This window comes from Kwoniella dejecticola, chromosome 4, assembly GCF_000512565.2.
Source record: "Kwoniella dejecticola CBS 10117 chromosome 4, complete sequence".
Classification (NCBI taxonomy): Eukaryota; Fungi; Basidiomycota; class Tremellomycetes; order Tremellales; family Cryptococcaceae; genus Kwoniella; species Kwoniella dejecticola.
Window position 1 is genome coordinate 508,233 of NC_089304.1, and position 15,488 is coordinate 523,720.

General features: G+C 50.4%; 5 protein-coding genes across 5 annotated transcripts; 3 read left to right on the forward strand and 2 right to left on the reverse strand.

Annotated features, from left to right (window-relative positions):
* Positions 1-401: 401 nt before the first annotated feature.
* I303_103464 (NAD(P)H:quinone oxidoreductase, type IV) lies at positions 402-1,867 on the reverse strand (the record flags this gene model as incomplete). The annotated part of the gene is made up of 8 exons (XM_018406809.1): positions 402-702; positions 775-818; positions 891-1,027; positions 1,095-1,112; positions 1,260-1,296; positions 1,379-1,508; positions 1,582-1,710; positions 1,785-1,867. 8 exons carry the CDS (start codon positions 1,865-1,867, stop codon positions 402-404), a joined length of 879 nt encoding a protein of 292 aa, XP_018263617.1.
* Positions 1,868-2,818: 951 nt separating this feature from the next.
* I303_103465 (NAD(P)H:quinone oxidoreductase, type IV) lies at positions 2,819-3,800 on the forward strand (the record flags this gene model as incomplete). The annotated part of the gene is made up of 5 exons (XM_018406810.1): positions 2,819-2,964; positions 3,021-3,149; positions 3,225-3,309; positions 3,413-3,655; positions 3,750-3,800. 5 exons carry the CDS (start codon positions 2,819-2,821, stop codon positions 3,798-3,800), a joined length of 654 nt encoding a protein of 217 aa, XP_018263618.1.
* A 398-nt stretch (positions 3,801-4,198) lies between these two features.
* On the forward strand, positions 4,199-5,119 carry I303_103466 (uncharacterized protein; the record flags this gene model as incomplete). The annotated part of the gene is made up of 4 exons (XM_018406811.1): positions 4,199-4,355; positions 4,537-4,698; positions 4,788-4,917; positions 5,038-5,119. The coding sequence occupies 4 exons, from the start codon at positions 4,199-4,201 to the stop codon at positions 5,117-5,119; spliced, it is 531 nt and encodes a 176-aa protein (XP_018263619.1).
* Positions 5,120-5,330: 211 nt separating this feature from the next.
* I303_103467 (uncharacterized protein) lies at positions 5,331-7,338 on the reverse strand (the record flags this gene model as incomplete). Its single annotated transcript, XM_018406812.1, has 4 exons — positions 5,331-6,042; positions 6,114-6,228; positions 6,292-7,126; positions 7,198-7,338. The coding sequence occupies 4 exons, from the start codon at positions 7,336-7,338 to the stop codon at positions 5,331-5,333; spliced, it is 1,803 nt and encodes a 600-aa protein (XP_018263620.1).
* Positions 7,339-7,695: 357 nt separating this feature from the next.
* On the forward strand, positions 7,696-14,782 carry I303_103468 (uncharacterized protein; the record flags this gene model as incomplete). The annotated part of the gene is made up of 13 exons (XM_065968759.1): positions 7,696-8,178; positions 8,254-8,832; positions 8,891-8,986; positions 9,055-9,759; positions 9,812-10,346; positions 10,399-10,862; positions 10,918-11,677; positions 11,756-12,216; positions 12,276-12,463; positions 12,528-12,591; positions 12,647-12,885; positions 12,938-14,580; positions 14,640-14,782. The coding sequence occupies 13 exons, from the start codon at positions 7,696-7,698 to the stop codon at positions 14,780-14,782; spliced, it is 6,360 nt and encodes a 2,119-aa protein (XP_065824831.1).
* Positions 14,783-15,488: the final 706 nt, after the last annotated feature.

Sequence of the window (15,488 nt, forward strand, 5' to 3'; positions counted from 1 at the left end):
CGCTTTTTAGGGTCTCATGCACCTTTGTGCCAGATTTCATCTAGTCAGAGGCCGGGCGCTTCGGAACACATTCGCATTCGAAGCGTTGGAGGCAGGGATATGCCAACGCCTAGGCGAACCTCACGTTCAGAGGATCAGCCTAGATCTAAAGACCTTCTCAATCGGTCAAATTCAGATCAATACATATCGGATCGATTTTGGTGTCGGAAGGTGCAGTCTTCAGCAAGGAGCAGTCGTCAAATCCGCCAAGATAATCAGTGTCATTCCCATGACGTGCTTATCGCTGACAATAAACTCTAACCGGATAGCATCTCTGATTCGTTCTGATCTTATTATATAGCTCTATCGAGGCCGCATTAACATCTGAATATCCTTCACTTTGAAGCAGATCCGCCCAATCCCTACTTGTCGATACCCGAATCATCGCAACAAGAGAAGAATCCCTTCTTTTTCTGCTTCTTCTCGGCCGTCTTCGCTGGCGCAGCTGGTGCCGATGCTGGTGTGGCCTTTTTCTCACCCTGTGTAGGAGTGGGAGTTCCGGCTGCTGTAGGTGTGCTCTCGGCAGTAGCTTGAGCTGGGGCAGCGGTGGAGGTGGCTTCCTCATGCCCCTTCTCTACATTGTATCCGTTGGTAGAGGTTGGTTCACCAGCAACTTTCTCCGGAACAGAGTTGGCGGCATCGGTAGGAGAGACTACGGTGGTACTGATATGTGGGAGAGAGCTGGTGAGTAAGCCTCATCTCGGCTAGGTAATAGAGCTGGACGGTTAAACTTACGCTTGTTTACCCTTTACAAAAGTACCGACGAAATTGGCGAAGTACTGATACGTACGGCACTCATCAATATCAAGGTCTTATGTCTCGAAGGTGATCGTGTTGGGGCCTGGACTCACTTGACCCTGGTGCTGAGCGATGGCTAAGTCGTTAGCGGTTGGCTGTAGATGACCGTCTGCGCCGGCAATAGTGGATACTCCGTATGGTGAACTGCCTTGTACGGAATCGACGTTACCAACTAACGGGTTGGAGTAGGCTGCGAATACAAGGGACCGTCAGAACTTGGATTATCGTAAGCCCCTATTCGGACTGATACAACTTACCGATTGGTACGTATGCGACTGATTAATCGAGATGGCGAAGAAAGGTCAACATTGGTCCGAATTGACTAAAGTGATGCGGAATGATAACTTACAACCGTCTGCTTGGGGAATAAAACATCAGCAAGGTTCAAATGATGTCAGTCATGGCAAGAAATTGTGACTCACGATGAGCGAAGAATGGGAAAGTCGTCAAATAGGTTGACTACGGTATGCAGAAATATTATCGGTAAGTGTCAGATGTGTTATACATGTACGAAGATCGGGGTAGTAGGTCTTGGACCCACCTCATGACCACTATGTTGACCCGCAGCACTGGTGAACATAGTGACGAATTTGCCTACTAATGCACCACTAGCCCATAATCCACCGGTCTGATCGAAGAACGCATCCACTTGAGCAGGCAATCGACCGTACCTTTGAGCGCTTCACATTAGCATCTCATCATGACCGCGATTTTCGAGACTACACGCTAGACGAACACACGCACCTCGTTGGAGCTCCCAAGATCAACCCGTCAACTTCTTTGAGATCCTGAGGGGTGATGACCGGGTATTTAGATTGGAGTGACGTATTGGCGTACATCTTCGTGAGGACTTCGTTCGGCAAGGTCTCTTGACTGGACATCACAGCGTGTTGCTCAGCCTCAAGGTATTGAAATGGAAATGCGAAGTGGGGTGAGAAAGAGCTCACATTACATAAGGCTTGACGATGGCCCCGGTCGACTCGACACCTTTGATGATCTCAGTCGCGAGGGCGTCGATGTGCCCGTACATCGAGTAGATGGCAACGGCGATGATCGGTTTGCTAGACCTACGAACGGTCAAGGACGACGGTTGTCAACGCAAAGATCATGAGGCCAGGGGCCATAGACACCGGTATGTACTCACATCTTTGTTTGCGGATCGATTTGGCTGGAGAATTGAATTATAGGACTATAAACACACTATACGGACTGCGAGATGAAGGTTGTAACACAAAGAGAACGGTTGAGGCTGACAAAGTACACCTAAGTGATCACTCAAGTACCACAACGCGATATAGATATACATGCAAAACGAAAGAAGATTAACAATCAATCGCATGTATCACTAAATCGCGGTGCCAATTGGTAAGTCTGCTTGCCATGTTATCATTTTACTTTTCCCGAAATATCAGCTTAGCTAACCTTTTCGCTGATGGTACCTTAGCGTTCCCTCTTGACCCTTTACATCCGAATCCGATTGACCCTGCATACCTGATCCGGTTTCCTCGCGGGATCTGTAGCTGCAACGGGGACCTCCCTTTGACAAAGTGGAAACGTGGAAAAATGAGTAAGCTCCGGCGGCTTGAATGCTGAATGATAGGCTTTTCCCGCTTCCGTCGGGATTAGGCTGGAAAAGTGTGTGATGATCTGCACCAAAAAGGAAAATAATCTGGCATGGCGCGTCTGACACCAAGAGGCCTTTGAGATGCATGGGATGGATTGAGTAAGCTGCGGTCTAATTCCCTTATCGTCATCGCACATGCATCTCGTCGCTGACATCCATCCATCCATACATATAAGAGTCAAGTGGATCCGACGTTAACGATCTTGCCACTTTTCAACCAATACGCACTGCATAGATTTTATTACTTGTATCCATATTCTCGAACCGAAAACACAAATAAACGAAATGTGAGTACGAGATCAAAAATCGCTTCGGGATCTTCGGGTTTGTACTTCGACTGACCGAGTGAATGAATGCATGGATGGTCTTATTTCTATCGACAGGTCGGCTAAACCCATTATCGCTGTTGTATTCTACTCTACCTACGGGCACATCGGTGCTTTAGCTGAGAGCGTCATCAAAGGTGCCGAAGCTACTGGAGTGACCGTCAAGCCGTACTTCATGTAAGTCAAGCAATTTTCTCGCATTTTACTGTGAGTGCTGATTCGTACTCAATCAGCGAGGAGACCCTCCCCAAGGAAGTGCTTGAGAAGATGTACGCTGGCGGTTCATTGAGCCCCAAGTACCCATTGGCCACTCCCGAAGCTCTCAAGGAGGCTGACGGTATCATCCTCGGTGCGCCCACCCGGTAAGTCTAACCTTTCGTCAAATTTGCCCATTTGAGCTTGAAAACGGAAATTGACCTGCTGACTTGACGCTGCAGATACGGACGAGTCCCTGCCCAAGTATCAGCATTGTTCGACAGAACTGGTGGACTTTGGGCTACCGGTGGCTTAGTCGGCAAATTCGTAAGTCTTGACTTGACGGTCTCTTTCCCTCCGTCCCTTCGTCCGCAACCCGCAATCAGAAAGTGAAATAGTAGAGGGAATGCTAAACAGGTGTTTGCTATAGGTATCCATGTTCACCTCGACTGCCGGACAACACTCAGGACACGAGACCACCGTAACCACCACTTTCCCCTTCTTCGCGCACCACGGTCTGGTATACGTGCCGATCGGTTACTCTAACCCCTTGGTCGGGGAGATCGAGTCTGTTCAAGGTGGTTCGCCATACGGTGCTTCCACTGTCGCTGCTTCCGATGGTCACTTGCAACCCACTGCCAACGATTTGGCCGTTGCTGAACACCAAGGAAAGGTGAGTTTTGGGCACTGCCCAATATTATACCCTATTCGGGTGCGAATCATCGCGAGTTCGTGCTAATCGTTTTGTGATGTTGTTTACCATTTAGTACTTCTCCAACTTCGTCGCTACTTTCGTCAAGGGAAAGAACGCTGCTTAAGCGTAAGCTCGGGAAGAATGGTAGACCAGCACATCGGACGATAGAATACCCTAGAAGGCTGAACGTCAATAGCGAGTTAATGCATTGTATATGAGACAAATCCCCACGACATGCACATGCGTATGACTATGTGATGCTGTTGCGTTCGCTTTCGTTTTATCTTCTCGTTTCCATATTTTTCAATAGCTCAGGCGAGCGCATGCGAATGATCATACTAGTAGTGCAAATGCAGGATGCTCATTATGGTGAATGGAAAGCAGAGTGGAGGAAGTCCATGACACGAAATGACGTACCTCTTCGCCGATCCTCTGATCATTTCGTCGTGATCTCACCGAATTGAGTACTATGAGCACCTAATTTCAGACGGTTCTGATCATCTTCAAGCAAGAAAGCTCGACATGAACCTGAGAGGTATACTATCGATCCCATTGACATTATCGACCATCCTCACTGGAAGGATCCAGACTATCTCGCATTCATTGAGTACCTCGTTCGGTGGGGGTATAGGAAGTAGATCGGCAACTACGATGGTATTGGATCCCACTAAATTGAACGGTAAGTCTACTTAATCGTGAATCTGCGATGTTCAGATCTCATCTTTGCACCTTATACTTGCCCTCGAACCGAATCTGCTTAAGGATATACAACAAGACAAAGTCCTATGATATGCCGCAGTGAAGAGTTGCGAAGAAGCTGACATTTGGATCCCACGCTTTTGTGTGATTGTTTTTATCAGTGCTCCATGCACCGCTTCAGCCACATACTAAAGAGGGCGACTCGACCCATCCCACTGGGTTTCAGCGGGACGGGTATTGTTGGGGCATAGAGCAGGATCCGGGGAATCATTATATTGGAGGAGTAGTTAGTAAAGAGTTTTTGGAATACAGTAAAGATCAAGGTGAGCCGACGCACCGAGCCATGTCGTCAGGTATGGCATTGTGGAATGCAAATTCAGTCACAGCTTACGGACGGTCACGGTGGGGATAGGCAACGACCTCATGACCCCCCGAGGGGGATTCCCGGGTTTGAAAGATGGTTGTAGATGGTGTCTTTGCGTTAATAGGTGGAAAGAAGCCATGTTCGCCTCGGAGAAATTGGGCGAAAAGGTCGTTCCTCGGTGAGTCGCCTTTCCCTCATCACTACTCGCTCATCAGGATTGAAACGACGCAGCGACATCTATTCCACGGGGCTGATTGCCTTTCGCGCTGCGTGTGGCGTGCTTTTTACCACTTCATAGGGTCGATCTCTCTTCGACGGCACTTCATGCTTTGAAAGGTGTCAGTCTGGAAGACCTGAAGAAGTACGAGTACAAGCCTTAATCGTGATGACGATTGATCAATGAACGCCCTTCCCGCTCGTTCTAATATCAACGACGATCAAAATGGGCTAATTTGGTATGTATGACATCTATATACAGCTGCATACAATGCATCGTCAAATGAGATTTTAAATTATATCTTACAGAGATTCGCCTAAGCCTGCTATCACACATCAAGCGACTTTATTATACTTGTTGATTGGTTCATTAAACTACCAGATACTCATCCCTTGAGCTTGACCCAAAGCGAGAAGCTTGCTCAACATGCCGACCTGTTCTTCCGTTACACCACCATACCCAGCAGTCTCCACCATCTTCTTGATCACCCCCATGAGTTGTTGAGGGGTATCGACGTGCAGTTCATTCATAGCCCGCTTCATCACCTTCTCTTGATCCTCTTCGTCCCTCGGTGGAATTGGTACATCCTCAATCGGCAAGAACAGATCTTCCTCTACATCCTCTGCCTCCCCTTCCCCTTCCCCTTCCCCTTCGGCTGCACCACCATTCGTACCTGCATTCGTGGGTGTCTCTCCTGTGTCCGGCGCCCGCTCGGACTCCGAAGCATTCGCTTTGCGTCTACTCTTCCTTCCATTACTTGCGCCCGGGCCATTGTTATTGGCACTGATAGGACGCGGTGTAGGATCCTCTTCGTCGTCGGAATCTTCCGAATCTGAATCGCCCCGCTTAGGCGATGATGGAGGTATGAAATCGAGATCGTCTGCGTCATTGTCATCGATTGTGAACAAGTCATGGAAGGGTAGATCCAGGCCGGAAGTTATTGAGTCGATATTGAATGAGGTGTCCTCGGCTGTGGGCAAGACCGAAGGACCAGGAGTAGGTCCTGGCAAAGTATCGATCGGGGTTGGTATATCATTAGGTAATTCAAGACCGGCACCGAGGATTACCTTCTTGAGCGCCTCAACCCTTTTCGAAGTTGAGAGACCATCAGCACAAGCAATACACATGCGGCGATTACGACTCCGTCCAAAGCTCACTCTTGTTCCAATCTCTTACAATGAGCATGTAATTGCTCGTAAGCCTGATCGCGATCTTTTAGCTGATCCGCTATCCCACCGAAAAACTCTTTCTTCTTCTTTCTGGATTCTTGCGCTGTTCACCAGAAGACACTGTAAGCGGAATCTCAAGGCCAATCTGGATACCCCAAAGACCTACCTGCAACTCTATTTCTCGCTCTGCGCCTAGCCAACAGTTCTTCTCGGGGCATATTCTTTCTTCCGCCCTTTCCTGTAGGAGGCAACGGCCACTCCGGCAGCCCCTCGACATTCTCGACTGGTTCTGAATCTTTGTATCGCTTCGTGATTGGCGAGTCAATACTTTCATCGCCCGTGTCATCTAGGACGGACGCGCTTCGTTTTCGCTCATCCGCGTTGAGAGGTTTGCCATTCGGTAGGCCGTGTCCTAACGATCTCTGACCAAAAGGCGCAGACGATGTATCGGCCGAAGCGGCCGCCTGAGCTAGTGTGGTGGCTTCTATCCCTGTCCACCCAGGTAATCCACTCAGGAGATTATCGTTCCTCCAGAACCTTGAATTTACAGATGAAGGGTCGTTATTGACCGATTGTAGCAATGCGTCATAACTCGCTGCATCTGCAAGTGAAGTGCCATCATTGAGGAGATGATTGTTCTGGTGTACGGTGGAAACGTTCTCCAGAGCATCTTTGATAGCTTGTATTTGGGTTTGATCGTTGTTGATCGAGGGAGCGGGTACAGGGATGTTGGGGGTGGATTGAGTGTTTAGGAATTGCTGGAATGGGTTGGTGGTTGGAGGTGGATATACAGGTGGTCTTGATATACGACCGGACCGAGTTTGCTGCACGGGTGTATCGGGCGTGATGGTGCTAGGTGCGACTGACCCTGACAAGAGTTGAGTATACAAGCTAACTTGTCGATGTTGTTTTTTGGCGTTGTATTCTGCTATCAGCTGCACTACAGCTGGATTCGTCAAGAAGACCGACATAGCATCGGCTACATCGGTAGTAGCAGTATTCTACTCATACGTGACGTCAGCTAGACCGCCATGGCCGATTACGAATCAATGAGTCGAGAATGGAGACTCACCTGCAAAGCGGGATCTATAACGTTGTCCATATCAGAATTGGCAGCACGATTGGCTCGTCTCTTGCCCTGCCCAGCGACAGACGACGCTGCAGCGACCAATGCATCCAAGCCACCCATCGTCGGATCGGTGTTCTCTGCCATCGGGGCGTTGGGAGTCGAGGCAAAAGAAGCTCTGGATGCTCCGGTCTGTATAGAAGAGGAAGAGATGGAGAGGAGGAGGAAAGCGACAACAACAACAATAATGGTAAAAGTGATGACGCGGATCAAAGGTGATGTGGAAGAAACAAGTAGTCACTTAGTCAATCGGCGATATTCTCATAATGAGCCCTCGTGGCACTCAAACACCTTGATTAGCGGCGACTTCCACCGTCTCATTCACGCACTCACTCTGGGACTTCTTGACGCTTCAATCCGAATTATCCTTCTCTGGTCTGCCTTTATACTAAAGTCGTATCTTGTATCATAGGTTTAGAGATACCCGCCGAGACACCGTACAAGATGCCTCCTCGGCGCGGTACCAAGAAGACGGCGGAGTCAGACTCAGTCGATGCGTCGACTTCGAGTCATGGGCTCTTGCTGTCAACCGATGTCGGTGTCAAAATAGCCGATGCTCTCCAATCTTGGACGTCCGAAGGCGAGACTATCATGAAGGAGATCGTCACAGCTCAATTGGAACAGGCTACAGTCACATCTACCACTTTAGCCACGATACCTCTCGCGAATACTTTCTCCAGAATGCTTTCGTCAGAATTGGAAGCAGATGTCCTAGCGGACTTCTTCGCTCAAGCAATAGAAGGCTTAGATGACGACCATGTCGAGTTGTTTGGTGAGGCCTTGGTGGACGTAGTGGAGATGATGGAACAGGAGAAAGAAGATACCAAGGAAGAGAAGAACCCGAACGAAGATGTGGAGATGGTTGGCGAAGAAGTCAAACCGAAGCCAAACATTGTATCTGGCTTAGCAGTAATCAAACTCCTACTAGTGCGTTAACCTCCATGCTCAAGGCGGGCACCCGACCTTGCTAGTAATCTACCTTGACCTAACACACCTCCGTAGGGGAACAACAAATTACCACCTCATATCGTCAACCTACTTCTGAATCCGGATAGACTAGTAAATTTAGGATTACATCCTTTCCCAACACAACCCCAAGCATTGCAAAAAGCCCTCGTCAAGAAAAATACCACCCTCTTCTTCAAACAGAGGAAGTATAACTTGATGAGGGAATGCTCTGAGGGATTCTCAGGTCTCATAGTATTGCTGACGAGTCCAGACGCCCTGCCTCACTCGGTCGAAGAGACATTGGCGGAAAGCGAGAGTGATAGAAAGATCAGAGCCAAGAGGGTGTGGTCGAAAATCATGGGCTTGATTGGTTATTTCAATCTATCACCGCCTAGAGTACTAGACATCATCCTCGAAATCGCGAGCTGTCATGTCGCAACTCACTGGCGCTTCTTTCTCGATCTCTTGAAAAGATCGCCTTGGGGCAGTGCCAGCGCTTCGGACATCAAAGGGAAAGGTAAAGCTGTGGAGACATGGCCTGGGAGCGAGGTGGACAGTATAGGTGATGCATTGCATCCTGGCGGTGACAGGGTGCTCGCTCAGGTGCTAGGTTTCAAATTCGGTTTTTATCAAGTGAGTCGTATACCTGTGGATCGACGTTACAGAATCGATTACTGAGACTTCTGCTCAGAAACCCGAAGGTGGAGATACGCCCATGGGACTCACATATATGGCCGCTCTGTTGATCAAGCACGGTTTCGTCAGCTTAGCCGACCTTCTTCCCTTCGTGCGTCGCCAAATGGTTTCCATCTGCGCTCACCCTTATTCTCGCTCACGTCTTAACAATTGATTCAGCTTTCGCCCAATGATAGTCAGATGGAGGAGATAAGGAGGAAATGGTATTCCTCGGTCAGCTCGCGGTCAGGCCCTTCGAACGCCTTGTCCAATTCGGTTTTACTGGATGACGACCCGCCGGCAGACTCGTCCTCGACTCAAGCGGAAGCTGGCGGTCCACCACCGAAACCTCCGCCCGAACAACGGATTCAGCTTGCGCAAGCATTGCTAGCCATTGGTGACTTACCTGCAGCGTTGTATTTCCTCAGCAAATTTCCCTGGATAGCGCAAAGTCACATAGCAATCGCCGATATTATTCTACGGAACATCGATTTCGCACTGGAAGAGCTGTATCGGTCTGTCACCCTGCCAACTGTGGACAACGACGGTGATGATCTGGACGTGGGCGCTTCGGCACCGACTTCTGCGCCAACATCCAAAGACTTGACACCGACGCTTCATTCGCCGCCGCCTCCGGACACCAATCTGAAACGATTCATCTTCTTCTACCCGGGTTGGCGTGATAATATGGAGAAGTGGACCAGTGTGGAAGAGATCAACGACAAAGGTCTGCGGTGGCTATCTTTGATACGAGGTCTCGGAGGTAGAGACGCGTCTATCATGGTGAGGATATGCAGGATTGGAGTGGCCCATTTTGCTGCCTTGAAGAAGGAGAAAGAAGGTAAAATGGAAACTGGAGACCTGGATACTTCCGAGGCTTTAGAGGTGAGTCCGAACTAATCGAAGCAAAAGCTCATACGAGTAGCCGACAATACAGGAGATGAAGCCTTGGCTAGACATCATACGCATATCCTTGCTACCGTCACTCTCCTGCTCCAATGCGACCGCCGCATTCGACGTGGAGCTCTGGACACTTCTCAGCTTCTTCCCTTACACGGTACGGTATAGTCTGTACGGCGAATGGCGGGACAGTACTTGCAGTTTCAAAGGAAGAAACCCTTGTCCAGTGGCCGCACACGCGGCAAGCGAGTGTACCAAGGAGGTCCAAAAAGCTCTACGACGTGTCACTTCTTCATCCACAAGTGGATCAGCTTCGGCAGCTACTCAAGCGGAACGGCATTCGGCTCGATTGCTCGCCAAACTCAGTCATGGCAACCCGCTTTTCTTGTGGACCACGGCTGTAACTCAGGTCAAGGCATATCCCAACATAGGATCAGCCATTGTGGATGCTGGACGATACATGACTCAGCTATCCTTTGACGTAGCTACTTTCGTCATGTTGGATACGCTGTCAGATGACAGAGCTCAAAGGTTAAACGAAACTGGTACAGGTGTAGCACTATGGCTCGAACGTAAGCCTTCGCATCCCGAAGCCTCGGACGTTCCGCTGACGCTCTTCTGCAGGTCTATCTAAATTCGTGGGCGACTTTAATCGACGATACGTCAACATGGATCTTGGACCGGTTTTGCAATACATCATCAACCGACTAATGAGGGGCCAATCGGGAGACCTGATCATCTTGGAAAAATTGATGAGCTCGATGTCCGGAATAGAGCCTGTACCGAATGATGGTGTTTCTGATACTCAACTCCAAGCGTATGGAGGAGGCAAGGAGATGGTCAAGGAAGCTTTCAACACCACGAGGATACAGATTGCTCCGCCGCCAGAACCAGGTACCGATAAGCCCAAGGAGGCTCCGGTCGACAAGCTGAAGAATATCAAGAAATCTTTACCCAGATTGGTCAATGCTCTCAAATCGACAGGCATGGCTATCCCAATATGGATCGCACTCGCTCAAACAAGGCAGGCTGTCGTTGACAAGCAGTCGGATACGCCCATCAAAGCGATGAACCTGGTCCAAGATACTGTCAGTCGACCTCCAACGACCCCGTTCTTAAGCTCAAGCTGATGCCTTCTCGCAGTGTCATACTGCGTTCATGCAATTTGGCGATTTTCTGGTAGAACAACTTTCTTCGGAGGAACAGCTTGCTTCGACGCCAAGTCTTCAAGAGCTGGTCGAAGACTTTGGCTTAGAATATGGGATGGCTTTCCAGATACTTCGACCGAAACTCAACGCGGAGCTTGATAAGGCCAAGGCGGAACACGATGCGAACCTCAAGAAGCGCCTTGAAGCCGAGCGGAAGGCTGGGACCGAAAGGTTGGCATCGCCAGCCGTAGACCCTACCAAAATGCCGGTGTCTCCGCTCGCAGCTACATTGCAGTCCGAGACTGAAGACGTGATTATGGAGGATATCAAGAACGAACATCCGAACGGCGACGTCGCTAGTGCGACCAAGGCTGGCGGAAAAGGTAAACCTTGGTGGCCTATCCCGTTGACTGCTACCATGAAGCAGGCCAAGGCGTTGCTTCCGCAAGATGTCAACGAAGCGCTCAGTGCGCCGTTCTTCGTTATCTTTTGGCATCTTACCATGTCAGACATTGCATTCTCGCCTGAATCGTATGATGAGGCAATCAAGTCGATCAATCGGAACATATCGATAGTCTCCGGGTGGCGAATCATGGTGAAAGATAAGACTGCGGTTGCTGAACAACAAGCTGAGGTAACACGGCTGAAGAACCGAGTTGCTGTGCTGGAGAAGGAGAAGGAAGCGCACGGCAAGGAGGTCAATGCGGTTATCAAAAGGAGACTGAAAACAGAAAGCGCGAAATGGTTCGGTAAAAGTAAGTCAACCGTCCTCTCGCACCTACAAGCTATAAGGAAATGATCAGAACTCCGCTCACCTAAGTCACAATTTGTAGACATAGCGGAAAAATCCTTACAAACCGTCACTGCAGCTCAACTTCATCAGTACTGTTTTTACCCTCGAGCGATCCTCACGCCTTGCGATGCGGTATTCGTGGCAAAATTCATTCGCACAGCTCACGACTTGGGAACAGTCGGCTTCTCAACGTTATATGCATACAACAACTTCTTCAACGATAATCTCGCAGCGTGCATATTCTCTTGTACAGATAGTGAAGCTAGAAATTTCGGACGATGTCTAGCTGCGATTTTGGCGGATCTGGACGTTTGGCATCGGGATGAAAAGGTATACAAGCTGGAAGCTTTGGGTTTGAAGCCTGATCAACAGGCAGGAGAGGAAACCCAGAAAACATTACCCGGCATGCTTTTCAGAAAGAAACCCGCCGAACCGATTCGCCACATGGAATGGCAAGAATTCAGGAGCTTCTACGCCAAATGTCACAATACCCTATCTAAGGTGAGTCCCGTCCATCCTTCTGCTGTACACGATGAGCTGACATTCAAGTCCGCACCCAGGCTCTCGTGTCATGCTGGTCTGAGGCTGAGTTCATGCATAACAAAAATGCCATCATCGTCGCCTTGCAAGTGATCAAGTTTTTCCCTGCCATGGACACCAATGGTAATGCAGTTGAAGCTGCCGTCAAGAAATTGCAAAGTGGCAAAAACGGTGAGATAACCAATGATCTCAAAATGATGTGTCTCTCGTGAGTTTTGCGTGCCCTTCGTCTGATGTGGTTGATATTTTTCTGATGACTGTTTCCTCGACAGCTTCTTGACCGGTCTCAAGAAACGTCAGGAGGTCAGACCCTATGTTTCGTCCGCCAAATTCTACGTAGGTTGTTTTTGGGCTATTTCGCCACTCCTGCTCGGCTTACACTTTTCCTTAGCCTGGTGGTCAGCGACAGGCCCAAGCTGCTCAAGCTGCTCAAGCAAAGAATGTTCCTACTGGGCCCAAAGCCAGCGATAGTCCTGCACCCAACGGCAATGCCACACCGCATTCGACGAACGGCTCTTCCACGCCCGTGTCAACGCCTGCAAACATCGCTGATCGAGAGAAGATTCGTCAGAAATTGGAAGAGTCCCGAAATAAATCGACCAGTAGTGTGACAGCGAAGAGCGAGGTCAAGTGAGTCGATCACAAATTGTCAAGAAACGTGTGACTGACCCAGCCGTTACAGAAGTACCCCTGAACCTGCCGTCGAAACCATTAAAACAGAAGCCCAAGCCGCCTCGTCTCGAGCGCCTTCGCCGGCTCGGCCTGAAGTCAGACCTACTTCTCCTCCGGTCGCACCGCGGCACACTCGAGCGTCAGCTGCTCCGACTGGTCCAGCAGCCACCACTCGGTCCGTGTCTGATGGTCGAAACACCCCGATTCCAGCGGGACCTTCGAGGAGCGCTGCGGAAAAGCCGGTCGTTCCTTCCGCTTCTATGGGTCCTCCATCCGACTTAGCCGTCGACGAAGCCAGGGCAGCAGCAAGAGCTAAGAAGTTCGGTAGTATCAAGCGACCTGCCCCTCCACCTTCATCCGCTTCGCCGGCCGCCACGCCTGCTCCCACGGTTCCGCCGGCTTTACCGATACCGGCTGAACCTCGGCCCAAATCACCAACGCCTGCCTCATCAAGGCGCACGTCGCCTGCGCCCAAAACCCGTAGAAGTGGTAGTGTGGAGTCGAAGGCCAGTGTAGGATCCCGCAGGTCAGCTCGAAGAGAAAGAGACGAGCGAGATCGAGATAGAGATCGAGATAGGGTCAGAGAATCGGATCGAGATAGAGACAGAGAAAGGGAGCGTCGTAGAAGGGATGACAGGGAACGCGATCGCGAGAGAGATAAGCCTCGGGAAGTGCCAGCGTCAGCGCCAGCGCCAGCAGCTGACGAAGACAAGGATCGAAGAAAGCAAGAAGATTTGCTGCAAGCTCGACACGATCGATTGGCCGGCTCTAGTGCCAGTGCGGATGACCGAAGAGATGCTAGGCGCTCGTCTAGGGACACTGGTAGCCACAGGCGAGACGTGGAACGAGAAAAGGATGCCACGAAGCCTAGAGAAAGGACTACGAGAGATAGGGATGATCGAGGTGAAAAGCGGAAGCGAGACGAAGAACCAAGACGTATCGATGATCCCCCTCGGAGAGATACGGGACGTGATCGAGAAAGAGAGAGGAGACATGAAAGGCCTGACGAGCGAGATCGAGATCGGCATCGTGACACGAGAAACGGAGTGGACAAATCTGAACGGGAACGGGATCGGGAAAGAGACGATAGGGAGAGGGATCGACGAGGTGTACCTAGAGCTGAAAGGGAAGCCAGGGACACCAGGGATAGTAGGCCACCTGCTCGAGAAGCTGCTCGGCGAAGTCCTGGTCCACCTTCTCGACAACCCTCCGTACCTGCTGCAGACCGTCGACCCGATAATACCAACGGAAGCGAGCGAACCCCAAGAAGGGACAACGCTCCTAGAGAGCTCTTACCAGCTTCGCGAGACAATCCACTTCCAACGCCCCCGGCTGCAAATGATAGGATAGTGGAGGCACCTCGACAAACTAGATCATCCGCTCCCCCTACGTCTAATAACAACAACAGCTCCACTGCCAATAGACTCGCACATGCTCTTCCGCCACGACCGGGCGCAGCTAGCAACTCCCCCGCTCCTGCCGCCGGTAGAAGTGGAAACGGTCCTAGTCTAACCGAAAGAATGGGCGGTGTCCCGGATCAACCGCAACGCTCTGACCGTCGATCGCCGCCTCCAAGAACGCGCTCAGGCGATAACAGAGACAGGGAAAGGGGTGGCGAAGGTTATGTGGATCCACGTAAGAGGGCCCTAGAGGGTAAGTCGTCCCGGAATGCGGGCTAACAGAAGTGAGTTCGCTAATATTGAGTAATGTAGAAACAGGTACACCCGCTAGAGAAGAGTCTCCGGGCGCCTCGAAGAGAGTCAAAATCGATCGTGAGCGGGCGAGGGGGTCGAGTAGCCGGCGTGAGGGCGGACCTGGTGGTAGATTATTTGAAAGTGCTATGAGGGAAAAGTAGATGGTGGCACCTTTGTCTGATGGAGCAGGAATATGATGGGAAGAAGGCGGAAGAGTACCTTGTATTGCATGTTAGCTTGCTAGGTCATCTGCGCCTTGTACCACTTGTATGAGTCAATAACATTGCATACTTCTTCCCAACAAATCCGGAACTTGTCGAAGTTAGGATCATATTCCACCTTTGTAATGAGGCTCCACGCAGGGCTTACAGTCGCTTCGGCGCGAAGCCTCCGATCGTTACCCTCGAAGGTCTGACAGATTATGAAAGGTCCCAAGCGCCATGAAGGGATGGGGTCGTCCGTTGAGCCTGGCCCTAAGCGATTGTCCACTAATGGTAGTTCTTGCAGCTTATCATCCATTGATAGCATCGAATACCTGAATGGAAAGTCTTGGATCGCCAGTCTTCGCCGGGCGGATCTTGGAGCTGCCGAAGGCCATCAGACGTCATATTTCGAAGGGTCTCGCGTTACCTCTACGATCCTTTGTCGTCATCTTTGCTACGCGGGTGAGGAGAGCACAGCTATCACTCCCTCCGAATATCTGTCGGTGAGGTCGCTCGAAGCGAGATATTGCTCAGACTATATATTCTGCGGCGGAAGATCATTATTTGCATTCAGCCGCAATCAGTCTTCAAACATCCATAGAATCCGGACCTACACGACGATAGACTACTTGCCATGCCGTACATGTACGAAGAACCGCAACAG